Consider the following 19,671-nt stretch of genomic DNA (forward strand, 5'->3'; position numbering starts at 1 on the left):
ACAACATTGTTCTGCCATTTCCTCACGGTTAAGTGCCTTTCACGCGTTGAATCACGTGACCTGTTCAAGTTTTGAAGAGTGTTGCTGTGCGTGGGTGGCTTCGTGCTAATCAAAGCTGTAGCTTCAGGCTACAGATATTACATAATGAATTATGAAATTTGTCAATTTGACAGGCTGTAAGATGTTTTTACACTTGGCAGTGTTTACGTTTAATTTTATACAAATGGGATGCAATCTGATGGCGGAACCGTGGCCACATAGAGGAGGCAATTTTGCAAAAAGTGTCAGTAGTATCCAACTTCAAACCCACAGAGATGACGCCAACGGTTTAGCAAAGCCAACCACCATACAAGAAGTTGATATTCCGGAAAAGATTGTGAAAAGACAACATTGGTCTCGTTGTCTTGACCCTGGCAGGAAACGCGGTAATTGCGTGTCTGACAAAAGCAATGACAAAGAAGATCGCTCTGCATCTCTGCCTTACGACAAATCCCATCACAAAGTTCGACCAAGTCCAGTCATTGACATTAGAAGAACTAAAGGTTCATATCTATCCATCCTTTCCAAGCTAATAATCCATCTTCAAAAGAATGGAGATAAAGGTCAAGCATAGATGCCTGAGCAAATGGTAGATTTTTGTTTTTTGTTATAGGATGCTAATGCACTGGGAAATTTGATTTGCAGTACCGTATTTCAATTATTTTTTGTTGTAACTTCACCAAGTTCACACCAAGTTGTGGTGAAAAGAGTTAGTTGTGGTGAAAGACCAAGTTGTGGTGAAAGAGTTAGCCTGTAGATTAGCCTTAGTGGATGGGTAGACATAGAAGCCAATCTTCATGTCCACCTTCAAGCTCGCTTTTCATGAAAGCATCCTAAACAAGAAACCCCCTCACGCTCTTGAGCGGCGATATTAAAAATGTAACCTAACCCTAAGCTACTTACGTGAAGGGATTATTATAATCCAGCCATTGGATTGGTTATGGTTGCAAAGTAACTGGCCTAGCCTGCATGAGCTCTTTCACCAGCTAGTAGTCTAGTTGTGGAATAAGCGTAGCTCGTAAAATGCAGAGATGTATGGTGTACGCCGCAAATTCTACGCCGTAGACTTGTGGCGTAGACTTTTTGTTTATGCTAACGCTTACGGCCACATCTTTTTGGATAGGTGTCGCTTGAGGCTACGCCGTAAAGCTTTCGCGGTTTTTTAGCACATACCATCAACGTATACTTTTTAATGTCTTCCTACAACACGCCAATAGGCTACCTTCTAGCGCTGCAGTTTAAAGAATGTTTTCAATGGGCAAAGACATATTGAAACCAAAACGCAGCAAAATGTCAGATGAACACTTTCAGATGCTTGTGTTTCTTCGTGGAAATTCAAAATAAAACTTGTTTGTTTCGAGTGGTTTATGGTAGCCTACCGTGTGAATGTTTGGCACCTAGCAAACAAAATGAGTTTACGCTAGTGTATACGCTGACGCCGCCAACTTTTTTTACAAGTTACGTTGACGCATACGGCGTATGTTTTTCAGAACGTTTGCGTTTACGCTGACGGCGTCAATATTTTTTGTATACGCGTACATCACTGGTAAAATGTCAAATGCTGTTTCATTGTAATCTCTAAAAACAGTTGAAAATTTGCCTAGATTTTTCTATTGTTTTTACCCATAATTAACCTTTGCTTATTTTTCAGTCTACAAGTCACTAAATGGAAAAGCAACTGCAACACTTCAACAATCATAACGAAAAGCGCAAGTATCACTTGCTTAAAAAGATTGCGCTATTTGCAGTCTTCTTAAAATTTAACTTAGCCTACTTTTCGTACACATTGAAACTTAAATTGATGCTCTCATTGCTTTGTTGGTGCTGAAATCTTGTGGTAGATTCTCGGTAGGCCTAATTGTTTTGAAGGGGATTTTGATCGATTACAGTGGTCTACTTTGAAGTTTTGGGCCATTGTGAAAATAATTGCAAAATACAGTAGACTAGGCTAATCAATTACACTGTAAGTTACCGTCGTTTCTTCAAGATATTGTCTTGGTAAATGGTGGTTATATTTTGAGTTGTTACGAATCAAGAAACATCTTATCTCTCGTTAGGCTATTAGCTGCAAGGTAACAGGAAGTTTTTACATTTGTTTAACGTTTGCCGACCACTCTTTTTGGCAAAATCTAACGACCTGTTTCAACGTGCAATTCCTTGCTGTACACTACACAGGGCTACTCAACTGGCGGACCGCGGTCCGAATCCAGACCTTCTGGGTGTTGAAGGTGGACCTCGGACTTCTGGAGGAATAACTTCATTGCCACATTTTAGGGCCCCTTTAAAACAGATTTCCATTAGGGAAAAGCAATTTTTTGTGATTATCCAAGGAGCTGGGGGCTTTGCCCCCAGACCCCCAACGCTTTGCGTCTTCTCTGATGTGCGATCCACACTACAAAGAAACACAATACATTTTTTCCTTTTTTATTTCTTTGTGTCAGACAAAAATCCAAGATGTGTTACATACTACCTGAAAAGTGTTTCGGTGCTCGTACTAGGCTAGTTGTTTAATTTTCGTGGTTGCATGTGAAATATTCATCGGACCGCAAAAATATTCAACTTGTCAAAATGGACCTTTGCTAAAATTAGTTGAGTAGCCCTGCACTACAGTGTAACAGTAAGATTTATTTGAACATGCTTTGACCGCTGCTGTTCTAGCCACCCATTCAAACTGCGCCACTTTCAACGTTTGCAAGCCGGGAACCGCTTTAACACAACTTAGTACGAGCACCGAAAACACTTCGAATTAGTTTCATTTCGAATCATGTTTTTAAAGAATTTTGTTTGTTTGGAGATAGACCGCTGCCGACAGGTTGTGTATTATGAAGTTTTCGCTGGTTATTAACCAATAAGTTAGCTGTATTTTTAACCATTAGAGATCGTTGAAAAGGAGTTGCGCTCGAATTGTCCTCGAGGTAGCCCAAATGCAAACGATGGAAATTGAACCATAGCCGATTTCGTTTTGTTTACAAACCCGGGAGTCTATCTACAGAAGATTAAATTTATTCTTCATCTTTGCCCGAACCTTCTGTTGGATGATTTGGATCGTTCAGCATAGGCTACGGTAATGCAGGAATCGTCCGCCCCGTTAGCTCAGTGGTTGCGCGCCCGGTTCAAGATCACGCACCGTTGGTTCGACTGTCGGAGTGTGCGCTTGAGTAACGCATTTCAAGACTGCTCTCCATTCAGCGGCACCTAGTGAATGGAATAACTCCCCAGCAGCAACACTTCAACAATCGGAAATCTTCACTCTGTCAATCTCGGTAACCGGCCCTGTGTCAAGAGCCTCTACACGTATGCGAAACTACCAGGAATAACCAATCAATGCTTTGTCAGTCCAAGGATAAAGCTTCAAAACCAAACCAACCAACCAGGAAAGACACAACTGGTGTCCACTATCAGTCTTATCTTGCCAAGACATATTTGCATGCTCATAATTGGATTTCTGTCGTGAGGCGATGAAGCGCTCTGTACAGTTAGATTTTCCCATACCGCATTATAATGTCCCTATATTTCATGTAATTCATATGGCCATTATGATACTATCAAAGTTCGTCTCCTGTACGTCGTATTAAAATTATTCTCCTATACACTTTGATCGGCTTCCACTTCTGGTCTCAGAAAGGCATCAAAAGCACAGACAAATTGCAGAGCTGTATTCAATAGCAAAATAACTTTCCTAGGTTGAGTTAAGGTTTTGAAATAAAACCGAGAAGCAAGCATACAACCAGATTAAGAATCGCAAGCACTTTGTCAAGAAAACAATATTTTGCCACACATTCTGTGTTGAGTTCAGCAATACATCATAATATGCAAAAAGAGAGGCAATATTTTCTGATAAATATTAGGCAGTGATGCTGTGTGATTACCCGAGAAATTCTGCTTTGATGAAGGTTGTCTGATGGAAAACCATTATATATTTAAAACTAAAGAAGTAAGAAATAAAGTACTTTTTTATTGATTCAATGTAGTTTAACGTTGAACCAATATTAAAGTACTCTGTTTCGCCAGCTGACTTCAAAAAAAAAAAGTTTGAGAGAAGTGGCAGTTACAGCAATAAACAACGCACAGAGCGACATGCACGCAACAAGTATAGAGAGATACAATAAATAACAAAAAAGAGGACGGACAAAAAAGATACGCTTCTGGCATATAAATTTCACTTGCGCAACGTCTGTCCGCCGTTGCCTAGCATTGAAAGAATAAAAACGTTAAGTTTCAAAAACTTGATGTTGAGCAGATGACACTGACACAAAGTTTAAATTATAAAATTCTGATAAGATTGTGTTGAATAGAAAAACATTTGTCATAACCCAGGCAGCAAAATGTTCATTTTTACACTGATTCAACGCCTGCAGACGTGTAGCAATGCAGCTGCAGCAATGTAAAAATGACGATTTTGCTGTCTGGGAAGGTGTGTGTCTGAGTGGAACTTCAGAGTTCGAGGATAAAGATTTGAAAAAGTTCAATACTTTCCCAGTCATGAAGCCTGTAGATTGGAGGTTTAAATTCTTAACGCAAAGCTTAAAATCTAAAGAAAACTGTATGGTGGGACAGGAACAAAGAAATTGGAGCAAAGCCTTCTTGAAAAGTAGGTACCGTATTTACTCGAGTGTAAGACACAGGATTTTGCACCAAATATTTACTCACAAAGTCAGAGTGCGGTTTTTACAAGAATAACTTCAAAGTGCGATTTTGAAGTTTGTATCATTATACCAGGCCTAAGTTAGGGGATGCGACTTCTACTCGAATAAATAGTACGGTAACGCCATTTCAAATGGTTTGTTTCAAAATTTTCATAAAACTACAGAAGCCACGCAGCTTGAACAAAGATAAATGCTATGTCGAACTGTAGGCTAATAGTTTTTTTATAGGCCAATTTTCAATAAAACTTTCCGGCGAACTTTTTTTTATAATTTGTGTGATTTAACAGCGTTTTGTGATATCAGCAATGTACCCACATCGTACGTGCATCGAGAGATCCATATTTGCAACCGGAATACAGGTTGACGGTTGAAAACTTGAGTTTAAAAACTACATAAGAAAAAATGTGTTTTCGAGTAACAAGAGGTTGAAGTTTTGCAAACTATTGAAAATCACGCATTAAACGATATTTTATAGATTAGTGTAAAGAATCAATCAGTTTACGAAATGAAATATAGCCTACGTCTTGACCTGTAAATTATGCTCAAAATATCAAAAATGTTACTAGTTTTTAAATTCAGGTATTCAATTGCGATAACTAGTAAATGTAAACATATATCAATAAACTGTTTGATTTTATTTGGGAAGTGTGTGAGTGTTCAGAGTTGAAAGATACAAAACGTAGTCACAGAGCCATAATATAAACAGACGCCAAATCTTGACAAAGTCAAATGTTACAACTTCATAAGCAGGGAAACAAAATAACTGATGTAAATCTAACATCACATAACGTCAGATCAGAAACAACGTATACTTGGTGTGTGCTGTTAAGCATGAAAATTAAAAAAGTTTTCATAATTTTTAACGACGTATACGCCAACAGCCCGCATCCGAACAATTGCTGGAATTCCATCTTTCGGCAACCCAGACAGCAAAATCCGTCGTTTTCACATTAATGACAGGTGAAAATGACAGGTTTTGCTGTCTGGGAAGCGATGCTGATTTTTATGTTAAAACTTAAGATCTTAATTTGGTAAAAGCCTGAAAATGACTTTGATGCAGAACGCACAATGTCACTCAAAGCAGCCCCGAACACGACTCGCAAAATTCACACCTTTCGCGTCAAACAGATCCCGAAACAGCAAAGGCGTCAACGTTCGAACGTTCCAGAACAATCGTCAGTGATCAGATGCCTGATGCCATGTCTTCGTGGCCGGCCAGTATGTAGAGGTTTGAAAGCTCGCTCGGGTTGTCAGTTGGTTTGCTTTCAAGGACAATCGTTCTTGAATAAAACATCAAGGGAAATTATCGAGTCATTTCTTTGCAATTTTTTCCTTGTTACACAAATATAGGCCTAAACGGATGTGACCTGAAATGATGTTTCATTCAAGCAGTGCAATTTGAAACGATTATTTCTTCGAAAGGTAAAACAAACAAAGGGGAATGATTTAATAAAATCATAACAAAAATTGTTCTGACTTTCAACACATTTCTCAACGTAATGATCAATCATTCAGTGACTACGGTTGGTCAGATTTTAAAGGTTTAAAAAGTTGCTCTGCAGCCATGCCCCGGAATGTACTACTATAATTTATACATACTCTTCTCATAGAATACACGCACTACTTCAAAATTAAGCTTTATTGCGAGTGCTTACCAGGTAATCGATGTTCTAACCAGAAATGAACATGGTAATTTAACAGCTTACTAACAGCCCTAACCCTAACACTTAGTCTTAAACCCAAGAAACCCAGGTCAGTTTCTTGGTTCTTAGGTCAATGAGCAGATGAGACCCAAGTTTTTCCAAATCAGATAGTGAGGTAGACCTTATCGCGTGACGTTTGAAAGCACGTCAGTTCAACACAGCTCCAAAGCACGTGGCTGTGTCTCGGCAACACACTTATGGGCATATGATGACTAGGAGCAGTTGACTCGATGACTACATGACCCTTCGCTGCTTCGAATTATTTATTATGTTGTATCTGTTACTGCATGTTGTCCCAATCAGAGTAAGAATGTCAGAATATATATGCATGCATGCAATATGTTGCCCCAATCAATATAAATATTATTATTGTGTGTGAATGACTGCATAGCTGAGTGATAAGAGCCCTGGTTCGACGTTCAAAAGAGCACCGGTTCGACACGGCTCAAGAGCATGTGGCTGTGTCTTGGCAAAATACTTAAAGGCATGCCTGAGGTGGACATGAAAATTGGCTCGCTTGCCTTCCCGTCAACTCAATCAAAATCTTCAACTACCAGGCATAAAAAACCTGAACAGAGCAAGACAAAATATAAGCTGTGAACAATTTCTGTGCGATTATTATGACTGTATTGTGTACTAACGGATCTTCAACTTATTGTATTGTGTACTGATGGATCTTTATTCAGTTTTCTTACTGTTGTCAAGTGCAGGAGTAAGGAGAAATTACATGTGTAAATTGAGTATACCTGTAGCTGCTAAGAAGTCGGAAGATTCTGGTTTTGTCGCAGATCTCTTGGGTGACCTCGTTACTCCGGAAGCTCCTCCCTTGCATTCCGTGCTCGTGGAAGGCGAGGATGCTGTCTTGGAGACAAACTGAAATCCCATAGTCCGGTTAAAGCAAGAGAAGTTGGTGATTGCACACATGAGTCAGAAAAACGTTGCTATGGATCTGAAGTTTGTTGTAACCAAGCGAAGGAAGTCGTCAGGTTATGTTTAGTGAAAGAACTTCAGCTTAGAAATTAACCTAGATTAACAAATTTCATGCATAGAGCCTTAGCAAATCAAATCACTAAAGTAATCTTAAACGTCTGTTAATAATAATTAAATGTCCAATAATAACTCATTGAAATTCCTTCTGAAAGGCGAAATAGAATGTTGCGGTTTCATTGGTGATTTCATTGGTTCGGCTCAGCATTGCGTTTGGCAATAAGCACTTTGGTTTATGGCTTTAATACCATTTATCGCATAACCAATGAGTTTTTCATATATAATATAAGACCAGATTTTAGAAAAAAAAAAGAATAACTAACAAGTAACAAACTTCCGAAAGCACTAAACTATTATAATTTTATGGTTAAGTATTCTTCAGTCATTCAGAAAATTAATCCATTTTTACATTGACTCAACGCTTTATCAATGTAAAAAAAACGAATTGGCTGGACGGGGACTTGAGTTCGATTAAACTACACATCTTGTTAAGTCAACAAAAACTAAGGATATTTAACGTACCGATATTTTTTGTTTTAAAATCAAACTTCAATTGGGACAACAGTCTCTTGCTGGACTTCAACTTTCCTGACATGCTGATAACCTTCACGATTCCATCTGTACATACAATTACTCGTCAGAACAAGTTTCGACCAAAAACCAAGTAACTTCGCACAAGTACGTAAATTGTTGAACATTTAACAACTACACAAAAACAATTATTATCTTTACATAAATGCAATTGTTGTGACACCGAACGGTAATTGGGACACAGACAGGTCTATGCCTGTATTTTAGTACACTGCCAAGTTTGTGACTGTGGAGTTATTAGACCAGGGGTCGGGAACCCATAACTCGCGAACGATATATGGCTCTTTGTGACGCCATCTGGCTGACAGAATTTTTTATCTAATTACTTTTCATTACAATTTAAAGATGAAAATACGCTCAAAATGCACCAAATTAAATGCATTTTTTAATTTTCTGGGGTAGGTCCCCCAGACCCCCCCGCTGTTTTTCTCTTCAGTAACAACATGGCCACACTTTTATAACTCATCGCCTGCCACTACATGTTAGTTGTATGAAGTGTTAAAGCAATATATGGTACTTACAGAAATACATTTCTAAAAATGTAGCTTTCATGGACCCCTTACCTAAAAAAGTTCCCGATCCCTGTATTACACTATTCAACACCTCACAGATTGTGAGTAATGTTGCGCTTTTGAAAGTATAGACAAAATTTGGGCAAGTTTTGTTCCCCTCTCCCAAAAAAATGTTTTACTCTCCTACGGCTATGCATATCATAGACCCCATACATGATACAAAAGAGTCATGTACAATTGTACATTGTACAACAAAAAATAAAAAGAGCACAAGATTTTCTTTCATAAGATGAAGTAGACATTATACTATAGAACACAATATTTTGATAGGCTGTTGCGATGTCGACACAGTTAGAATGGAAGAACCAGTAATTGAAGTGAACGTTGCATATCAGCCAGACAAGCGTTGTGGAAAGTTAGCATCGGCGAGTAGACAAAAATCGTCGTCTTTGTTCAAGCCTTTGCAGCCGAGGATCTATCACACTAACACCACTCCAGGTTAGGAATGTTTCTCGGACTACAAAAGAGAAGTAAGCTTTTGATCTCATCGTCCCAGACACACAGGCCTTCTGTTCGGTTTGGTGGACGGAGGGTGGTGCAATCGTTGATGAGATGCTAAAAAAGGTAGTCTCCGTACTTGGTTCCAAGCATCGGGGAATGAGAAGATAAGGTTCTCATTATACTAAGACTTCGGCACTAACGAGAGTAGGGTGGCCAGTTCCTTTCTCTCGGCCGCCTTTCCTTCAGCAATTACGCCCAACCAATTTATTACACCTGGGTAGAGGTGAGCGGTGTTTTTCAACAACCAGTATTTAATTAGTATTTAAAAAAACTAATAAAATCTCTCACTCTCTCTGTGGTCTATTCCTAAGCACCACGCACACAGGAAGACTATTAACTAGTAACCAACACTATTTCAAATGCCCTTCCATCACCACCTACTTTCAAGGCAAACGAGCAGGGTATCTTTTTCGAGCTGAGTGACGTTGACAACTGTGAGGGGGCTTCCCCCAACGGCTTGGTCAGCGAACCATGACGAAGTGGCGTTGAGGTTGACAGTGTTCAAATGGTAGACTGGGCGAGATGAATCGGATTCTGAATTAATAAACACCATGGAACTGTCAAACGTAAAATAAGTAGTGAAAGTTGACATTTGTGCATATCTCCGTGTAGCGACGTTGATACGACGAAATAATGTCAACTTTTGAACTTTGGGAAATGTAGACAGATATGTGAAAAAATGTTTTGCTTATGAAGACAAGGGTATTTTTTATGTGGGAAAGTAGAAAACGTAAGAGTTTGTAAAAGTAAGTGATTAGAAGTATTTTTCTTCACTCACTGGATTAAATAGAGAACCGAAACTGTAATGTAAAAGTTTTATCTTAAATTAAACTCCATTAAAATAAAATAACTAAAAGCACCATTTTTACACTTTTTGATCCTTAATAATACCAAAAAACTCACCGGTAGACGGAGCAGCAGAGTTGACCAAACTGACGCCATAGCATATGAGAGGATATTCACCAAGTGATGTGACAAGAAGTTCGAACACATGCAGGGGATGGGGAAGATGGTAATCGAATTGCTGAACAAATAAATTTGATACTGACACTGTCTTTCATTATTTAAGGTCGAGAAAGTTGCTTCTTTTTCTTGTGTGAATTTCATGTTACAGAAGCCGATGCATGGGAGATTGCTTCCCAAACAGCAGATTTACATTGACTCAATGTAAAAAAACGGTTGCTTTGCTGTCTGGGTTTAAGCTCAGTAATACTTTCTGCATTAGTAGACTGGGGAAGGCATTCCTGGAGATTAACCCTGGCAGTTTCGCGTACTGATGGATGTGGCTGTGAAACACGTAAAGCCGGCAACTAGGATTGGTCGAGCACATTTTTCATTCCCAGATAGGAAAAGTTGTTATTTTGACGTCATTTTGTTATTGGTGATGTTAACAAAAGGCAAAAATAGCCACCTTTGGGAGTTGGGCTTACCGTTATAGTGTTGTCTATAAACTATTCCATCCATCTGACTCTGTGTTTAGAGTTCGTCACTATATTTCGCCCATTCAGATCGAATCATTGCCGCTCAATTCAGACATTTATTTGTTTAAAGAGCGAAAAAGTAGCCCAGTTCGACTTTTGGTAAAGCATTTGTTCAGTTCAGCAGGCCATAGCCTTAAGGGTCGTAAACATTTCCCTCTAGAGCAGCTTACTTATGAGAGAAATCGAGGGCTATTATCAAAGGAGCGCACAACTCCGTAATCGACGGCATGCCCGTATTTGCCAAAGACACAGCCACATGTTCTGGAGCGGTGTCGAACCTACGCTCTATTGAACGACGAACCAGAGCTCTAACTATCCGGCTATCTGGCCGAAGCACTTGTAAAAACTGAAATTCCTCAGAAAAAAATCATGCTAACAAACCTTGATCAAAAGGAACTTCTGCATAGGTTCGTACCATTGCAGCAAGACAATAGACTGTTGCAGGGCAGCACACAAGTATTTCGACCCGTTGTAGTGGTTGCGCACTACAGAGCACTTCCTACAGCCTTTGGTATCAGGGACTTTGGTGGAAACTGCAAATCTCCTACAAATAAAAATTTTGTTGCTAGTTGTTAATGAAGCTTCAACAACATCTGAGTATAGAAAGATTTTTTTCTGGCAATCAGTACTGAGCGGAATAATAATTTGTGTTTTTTGTATAGCGCTGTATCCACTGCAGATATGCGTTGGTCCTCAGCGCATTACAAAGTAGACAGTGTCAGTGCAGGCGTATAGAAGTGCAGCAGAGTACATTATTGATTATAGTAAGTACAGTATGTAGGCTTTTTAATTTTGCATTTTGCAATTCTGATAAGTTCCGGTGAAATGTTCTCAAAATATTAATTTGTTGTTTTTTTTTGTTTGTCGTATCCAGGCTTACACCAATACACCCGTTGGTTGAAGATTTAGATTAAGTGGACGGGAAGGCAAGGAAGCCAATCTTCGTGTCCACCTTCAGGCATGCCTTTAAGTGTCCTGCCAAAGACACAGCCGCATACTCATGAGTACTCAATTTGTTGGTTAAAACATGGTACATGTTACAAGTACAGTACAGAGACGATGCTGGCATGAGTAAGAATTCAATGTTGTATAAATGGTGATCGGGAGATTCTGTGGCAGAACCGGCGTTGAATAGCTACCCAGAACAGCGTTCACCACCAATGTTTAAGTTGGTTTCGCAGTTTTTGTCTTTTTTCGATTTGGGAATGGCAAAGGAAATGACTTCAAAGCAATAATGTACTCGACAGCACCACTAGTCGGCTGTGCTGAAATTGTCTGCTTTGTAAAGCACCTGGACCGTTGCAGATTGTTGATGGATACAGTACAGCGCTACATAAAAACAAGTTCGTCCTTACGATTCGTGTCGTTTTCAACTTGTTACTGGTTGCCAGCTTACAAGACTAGGCCAGATGGCAGCAAAACTTTTACAGTTTCCAATTGCAGTTCTTCATTGCAGTCATCGATTATGGGATTTAAAAGACATGTGACAAGTTTGCTTTTTTTTCGGTTGGTTAAATTGGAAAATTCCTAAGAATAGGGAGATGAGTAAAAGCAAAAGCTACGCAATGCAGAAGATTACATCTTTTATATTTAATATGAGGCTATTAAAAATGCACAATTTACAAGGTGATCACCTTGGCACCATTCTCTCCGGTATGTGGATGCGTTGGCTTCTTTGAGCGTTTTCGTGCAAACTGACCAAGTTGTGGGAATATAGCTGAGAAGTGCGGTTTCCTGGAACAATGTGTCAGTATTTGAAAAGGATCTAAAAGACAATTGCTTCACGCTGCCTAGTCCACACTGCAGAACAAATTCAACTGAATGATTGAGTCGACTGGTTGTTTTGCTTTGAAGATGCGCATTGCTACTGTGTATGAAACGTCAGCAAAGCGTTAAAACTACGATTAAACCACATCAAAACTAGAGCGGCTAGTAGAAAAGTAAAGGTAACATTATTTCAGCGCTTTGCAAAAACCCAAGACTTCTTCTCTAATTGTAATGTGCTTAAACACACTTTGATGTGCAAATGCTACCTGAAAAAGTTTCCATGTAACGCATGCCAAACCCAACGTTAGATAAAGACGTCAACCAATGACATCTGCAGGAATGATCGTGATATGGTGGCAACATTTAACATATCAACAAAGAGGAAAACATATCACAAATGGTCAAAATTGTCATGATGTGAGATAAAACATTTCATGAGCTATGATTATGAACAAGGAGACAATTTTAGATTTTCTGGAGTGATAAACTGAACAACACGGGAGGAGTGTTCGAAAATTTGACAAACTAGTGACTGTATTCTGTTCATTGACGACGGACAAACCTGTTCAGGGGCAGAAACAAACCGTTTTTTTTGGGGGGGGGGGAAAGCCTCAACCGCTCAAGGAACAGAACCAACAACATGGAAAGTATCGGTGTTTTACTTACCGGATATTGACATAAGAAGGTTGCTTATCACATAGAGCCATACGCATCTCCTTGGGAAGAGTCGCTCCATCGTATTCTCGTGCAGTTCGTGCAGATTCAATGTGTAGATCCCTTCGTCTGAACCAATCAGAATGTATTGGTCGTGTGAATCAGGGTGGACCTGAAAGATTGATACGACGTTGAAATAACGTTGTGGTGGTGTTTCACTTGATATCACGGACATGCAAAACGTTTTTCCATGGAATGGAAACAAAGGTAGAAGATGCAAATAAGTTGAGATCTCTCGTGAGCAGGAATCCTGTTTTGATCACAACATTAACGATATTTCACGTAAACTAACATTTAATAACATTGATGTCTTGCGGCTCAAAAACGTTAAGATTAGAAAAAAAATGAAGTTTAGAAAAAGGGTCATAAAAAAGAATTACAGTAACAAAAGTCTAATAATTTTCTTACCCAACTTGAAGCACAGTTGATTTTGAGTGGACAGCCATTGAAGACTTTAGTGAAGCACGCTCCCATCTGCATAAAATGGTTAGTTGAAATTATGTAAGGCAATGATAGTAAATGTATGTGCGTAGTTGAAATAGAAGCAAACATGCAGTGGTACAAGGATTTCAACCAACAGTGATAAATAGAACGTGTATTCACAATGGGCCGAGCATCGGTGACGACTACTGAGGGTTTTATATTACGCAAAGTCAAATGTTCAGATGATTTTTGCAAGATTAACAGAGCAAATAATTAGGAAAAGCATTTCCATCTCCTTTTGGAGTTAGGAGCTGAAAATTGTTATGACATGTTAACATATACAGTAGGGTGTCCCACTTTTAGGCGACTTTTCAGGAAAATTAGGTTCGGGTCAAATTCTGACTGGATTTTTGTCACTGATTTCAAAAATGACGTTATTTTTTCATTATGACGTCATCTTGATGCGCCAGCTAGCGGATTTTTGCTATTTTGGCCTTATCACGAATATAGTAAGAGCTAGAGAGTTGGAACTTGCGCCAAAATGACCGGAAGGGACGATTTCCTATTTGTTGTCAATACAATATGAAACGCTAACTGCAACAGAAAAGGAGTTATTTTGAAAAAACATGTTTTTGGTCATTTTTGGACAAAAAAAATGAGAAACATGGCAATTTTGCTACAGTGACGCTTTTATATCGATTAAGTTGCTGTGCTGCGCCACATTGTTTAACAATTAAGTACAGTGGTACTTGGTAGTAGTCTACTAGCATATTGTATTTACAATTAATTACCTCAGCATTGATTTTTGCATGCATGTTGCAATTACAAATACTAGCAAACGTTAAACCCTTGGTCATTTAGTTCAAAAATCTATCAAACAAACTCACCATTCAACAACACAACACAGTTCAATGGGATTGTTTATCACTCCATACTGTGCAAAGCAGCACAAATGCGCAAGTCTGTTTTGGCCAAATCATTTTGGTCATCTCGAATCAAGCCGTTCACAACGCGTTGCAGTCTTCCAATGAAGCGCTCTGTTGTTGTTGTTGTCGATCATACGCCAAAACACTGATGGAGATGAGAAACATGCAATGCATGGAGCCATCTTACTTTCTTCGGAGTAAAAATCACGTAAGTTGCCACACTTCAAAAGCGTCTGCTCGATATCAACGTTCTTGGAAAATTTTTCTGTCTTACAGCATCAGCAGCAAAAGGCGGAGCTTCAGCGTGAGAACTTAAAGCAACGTTTTTAGTGCTCAACCATTAGGATGCATGCTTAACCATGTATCAGAACAGCGTTGAATACTGGTTCATCAACATATTTATCTGCAAGTTATAAACCTCTTGTGAACAGTACAATTGAGGGACCTTCAGCAGCGGAAGGTTTAAGACGGATGACCAAAGATGCTGGCAAATGAACACAAACAATGAAAGAAACAATACGTTGAAGTTTAGGGATATCCTGAGGCTCAACACAATACCCAAAAATCAGCATTCTTAAGTAACCACTCGCTGTTGTTATCCAACGCGCATGAGACACGCCTTCTTGACGATAAAAAAGTGGGGGTTTCAAATTTCCTGAAACATCCATCAATAAATCAGTTTCCAGAGCAAGAAGACACATATGGTCGCTCCGAAAAGATGAATCTTTAGCTTCTTTCTTGTGCTCCGAAAGCCATAAGATCTTGGCTTTTAAATGTTTTGCGGCTATATCTGTGATGGAAACTTTACAATCTTGTCGGGTTTTCAGATGTTGGGGCTTAGGTTTTGGTATTTTCTTAATTTTGTTCATCAAACCACCATCTGCCAGACAAAATTTATGAATCTTGTTTGAAAAATATCCCAAACAAAAATGATGCAACATTGCATCATTTTTATTTTAGGATGTACTGTTTATGACATAACAATCGAAATAAAAGCGTCACAATATCTATTGTTAAGCTACTACCACTGTACTTAATTTTTAAACAAGGTGGCGCAGCTTAACAATCGAAATAAAAGCATCACTGTAGCAAAACTCAAGCAAAATCGCCACGTTTCACTTTTTTGTCCAAAAATGACCAAAAACATGTTTTTTCAAAATATCTCATTTTCTGTTGCAGTTAGCGTTTCATATTGCGTTGACAACAAATAGGAAATCGTCCCTTCCGGTCATTTTGGCGCAAGTTTCAACTCTCTAGCTCTTACCATATTCGTGATATGGCCAAAATAGCGAAAATCCGCTAGCTGGCGCATCAAGATGACGTCATAATGAAAAAATAACGTCATTTTTGAAATCAGTGACAAAAATCCAGTCAGAATTTGACCCGAACCTAATTTTCCTGAAAAGTCGCCTAAAAGTGGGACACCCTAATATACAGCGGCCTTGGTACGGCACTCGAAAGGGCACCGGTTCGACACCGCTCAAGAGAGCATGAGGCTTAGGCTGTGTCTTTGGCAAGACACTTAATGGCATGCCTGCAGGTGGACACGGAGATTGGCTTCCTTGCCTTCCCGTGCACTTGATTCGAATCTGCAACAACAGAGATGAAAACCTAGATACGACAAAAACAAAACTTAAAAACGCTCTCATTCACAAGATTGAACTCACGTGAACTTTGGGAGTTGGAGGGAGGCCGTTGATTACGTTTGGAGTCGAAGAGGGCTAAAATGAAAAAAGCCCATCAGAACATACTAAAAATATTTGTTTATCTAATTTTCAACTATTATTTCTCTGTAATCTTTACTTTAAAGCTAAAACATATTTCAAAATTAAAGGTAATTAAATGTTTAACCAAAACACTGACATAAATAACACAAAACAAGATAGTTGAACGTGAGAAATCTAGGTCAAAACTGCATTCCGATGAACATTCCAAACTAAAAGAATATATTATAAATCATGCGGAAAAACTTCCAAAACTTCCAATCATAGACTTGTAATGTGCGAAAGTGTAGATGAAATTGCAAAACTTTCTCACGAAAATCTATCGTGTCACAAATTTTTGAAAATTTGACGTAAATTCTGAAATTTCAACGACATTCATGAAAAATCATATTTTGACATTGTAGGAGCCATGCTTGTGTATGGAAATGCTTAAAGATAAAAAAGGAAAAAATCGAAAAAAATAAAAATAAAACAAAAACGTTCTAATCAAGAATCAAAGAAACTGATCAAAATGCTTACAATTGATGAAGATTTTTCACTTTCTTTATCTTGATGAGGTGGAGGAAAATGATGTGGGGATGGAATAGGACTCCCAGTAGGGGTGGGGTCATCATCTTCTTCCTCTTCCTCCGAGTAAGCCATGTTGACACGGCTTACACAAGAGGATTGGGATAAGGGTTGATCTGGGAAGTCACGCTCTTGGGAGACCCCGTTGATTTTTCTTGAAGAGGAACGTGGATGGACTTGGTCAGTAGATGGACCCAAAACATCCCCTTGTTGAACACCACTTAATGCTGGCGAGTTTCTTCTTCGTGGTGGTACAACAGGTGGATTTATTCTTACAAGAGGATTTATGGCGGATGCGTGGATTGAACTATACGGTGGAGGCAAATGAGGTCTTAAAGGTGTGTCACTTGGTGGAGGAGGATCTTTGGAAAGGTGGAACGGAGGTCTCGTAGTTTGATGTGACTGGAACAGGCAGTTAAAACCATATTGGAATGGTTTAAAAAATACATGCAACATTTGCAGTGGCATTTGCATTTAAAAATATCCACAGCACTAACACAATCTTGATGAGGAAAAAAGGATTTTCTATAATAATTAAAACACCGAAGAAGTATCGTTGCATTGATAACTTCATCCATACTTTTAATGACTAATGAAAGAATAGCATGCAACTTTGAATGTGAAAGTTTGAAAATAAAAATCTGTCCACCTCTCATTCAACAGATACCACTCCCTCGTCATTACAACCAAGAGAATATATATATATTATATAGCATAAAATGATGGCATTAGGCGGCACCATATAAGTTTAATTACCTCAGAAGGCACAGATGGACCCAATTCATCGGCACTTGAACTGTTACTATTTTCTGTAGGTGTATCTTTTGTGTTTTTCTTTAAAGTACCGCTGTCGCTGCAATAGATAATACATTACAAATTAAAAAACAGAAATCATTCTTACTACCCTTATGTAGCCAATCGTAATGAAGTGACCGGTTCGACGTAACGCAACCACATTTCACTCGTCGAAGAAGCTCTTTTGAGTTACAATAGATCATGGGCATAAATGCAGAAAACAACGATTAATTTCAAGGGGAGCTGATTTCTAAGTGCTTGGGATGAAGATACTCGAAGGTCTGCAGAAGCCTTGGCAAGAAAACAAAGCATAAATAATGGAATTTAGCAAATCGTAGGCTACTTGGTTAATTTTGCTTACAGCTTATTAATGACCTGAAGATTCAATATACACTCGACCCATTGTGCCTAAATTTTAACTTGTTTGAGCATTTCGAGTAGAGTTGATTCCCCCCCTCCCGGTTCGCCACGATGCTAGGAGTACACTGAGAGGCTACCAGTAAGCAGAAAATCTTCGTCCCATCTTCTACGACTAACAAAAATTTTGGCTCATCTGGTGAGCAAGAATATCGTACAGTGGTTGCTGATATAATCCGCCACTGTTTCCTAGAACAATACTCACGATCGGATAAGAGATGATCAGAGATGTACGTATACGCCGCAAATTCTTTTGGCTTGACGTGCGTAGACTTTTTCTTTACGCTAACGGCCTAACGCTTGCGACCACATTTTTTGGATAGTTTGCGCTTGAGGCTACGCCATAAAGTTTTCGCGATTTTTTAGCGCATAGCGTCAACGCATACTTTTTAATGTATTTTTTTCGCTACAACACGCCAATACCTTCCAGCGCTGCAGTTGAAAGAATGTTTTCAATGGGCAAAGACATATTGGAACCAAAACGCAGCAAAATGTCAGATGAACACTTTCAGATGCTTGTGTTTCTTCGTGGAAATTGAAAATAAAACTTGTTTGTTTCGAGTGGTTTATACCGTGTGAATGTTTGGCACCTAGCAAATAAAATTAGTTTACGCTAGTGTATGCGCTGACGCCACCAACTTTTTTTACAAGTTACGTTGACGCATACGGCGTATGGTTTTTCGAACGTTTGCGTTTACGCTGACGGCGTCAATATTTTTTGTATGCACGTACATCACTGGGGATGATGCATCCGACTGGCGCCTGGCTAAAACAAAAGTCCAACACCGGCGCGGAGGTATTCATTGTTAAAGGAAAAAATAAATATTTTGCTTTGTTTTTTAGAATTAGTCTACTTGGAATCATTGTCTACATCTCGAAGATGTGGCTTTAGTGATGATAACAAAGTTTGAATGACGTCACAACTACACTTACTTATCATCGAAGCAGGTGCCATGACCTCTGAAAACAAAAAAATCGATATGTATTTTTTCTGTAAGCTATTTGAATAGACTTAAAAAACTACAGTCGGTTATTGTGTATACGCTTATAACAAACAAAAAGTGTTATATATTTTAGAATCATAAATGCATAAAACAAGTGTAAGCGAAAGATGCACAGCAGCGCTTAGAAGCTGTATGATTAGAACAGGCCACCAAACCAACCAAACTTAAAGTTATCTACAAGTATGAGCTCTAGGGTGGCTGCTGTGCTGCAAAATTTCAAGGCTCACTCTGACCACTGTGGTTTCAAGTGAGTATTTTCAACAAATCGGACAGTATTTATCCCCATGTCTTCAACCTACAGTTGCACACAGTCAGAAGAATAAATGCAAAAATATCGCAAAAATGTAGCGCATCAATGGCTGTCTGTAGATGTTGTAAGATTTTTCACATTTTACGGATTGTGGCCAACAGTCTGACTGATTTTCTTTCAAGTTACACTTATTCTTCTTTCACTGCCACTCCCAAGCAGTGAACGCTATCATAATATTACCAGAAACTGAAAAATGAGAAAATGCAATTTTTAGAAAATTTCAGTCAGACCGTTAGCAGCAGTTGACAAAATATGTATCTCCAGAATGCCTAAAAAGTCCAGTCGCTAAAAGGCGTCATCAACTGTGGCACAATAAATAACGCATCTAGGACTATTGGTGATTTAAGTTAATTAAAAGCTAAACTTGTCAACTTTTGTTTCAGTGGGCTATGTCAGTATCTGCAGCAGCAAAAAAATGAGGGCGGCACAGTTAAGAATCATAGTACGATGGAGAAAAAATTTTGAGCTGATATATTCTGTGCATCCTTCAATTGAAGCGATGTG

The 19,671-nt window shown here is 38.8% G+C and overlaps 1 protein-coding gene across 3 annotated transcripts in view; it reads right to left on the reverse strand.

Annotated features, from left to right (window-relative positions):
- Positions 1-3,686: 3,686 nt before the first annotated feature.
- LOC145768612 (mitogen-activated protein kinase kinase kinase kinase 5-like) overlaps positions 3,687-19,671 on the reverse strand; it is a 36,508-nt gene continuing 20,523 nt past the window's right edge. For 2 of the 3 annotated variants that reach the window (XM_082580159.1, XM_082580152.1), the window contains 13 exons: positions 18,787-18,813; positions 17,398-17,494; positions 16,594-17,043; positions 16,018-16,071; positions 13,410-13,475; positions 12,954-13,113; positions 12,155-12,254; positions 10,902-11,064; positions 9,943-10,063; positions 9,421-9,573; positions 7,898-7,993; positions 7,135-7,261; positions 3,687-5,965 (listed from right to left, as the gene is read on the reverse strand). In XM_082580159.1, the coding sequence (XP_082436285.1) occupies positions 5,869-5,965; positions 7,135-7,261; positions 7,898-7,993; positions 9,421-9,573; positions 9,943-10,063; positions 10,902-11,064; positions 12,155-12,254; positions 12,954-13,113; positions 13,410-13,475; positions 16,018-16,071; positions 16,594-17,043; positions 17,398-17,494; positions 18,787-18,813 (1,711 nt within the window). In that variant the 3' untranslated portion in view covers positions 3,687-5,868. The remainder of the gene's footprint in view (positions 5,966-7,134; positions 7,262-7,897; positions 7,994-9,420; positions 9,574-9,942; positions 10,064-10,901; positions 11,065-12,154; positions 12,255-12,953; positions 13,114-13,409; positions 13,476-16,017; positions 16,072-16,593; positions 17,044-17,397; positions 17,495-18,786; positions 18,814-19,671) is intronic. The other variant, XM_082580168.1, reaches the window with a different exon arrangement.

Source organism: Aplidium turbinatum, chromosome 1 (assembly GCF_918807975.1).
Source record: "Aplidium turbinatum chromosome 1, kaAplTurb1.1, whole genome shotgun sequence".
Classification (NCBI taxonomy): Eukaryota; Metazoa; Chordata; class Ascidiacea; order Aplousobranchia; family Polyclinidae; genus Aplidium; species Aplidium turbinatum.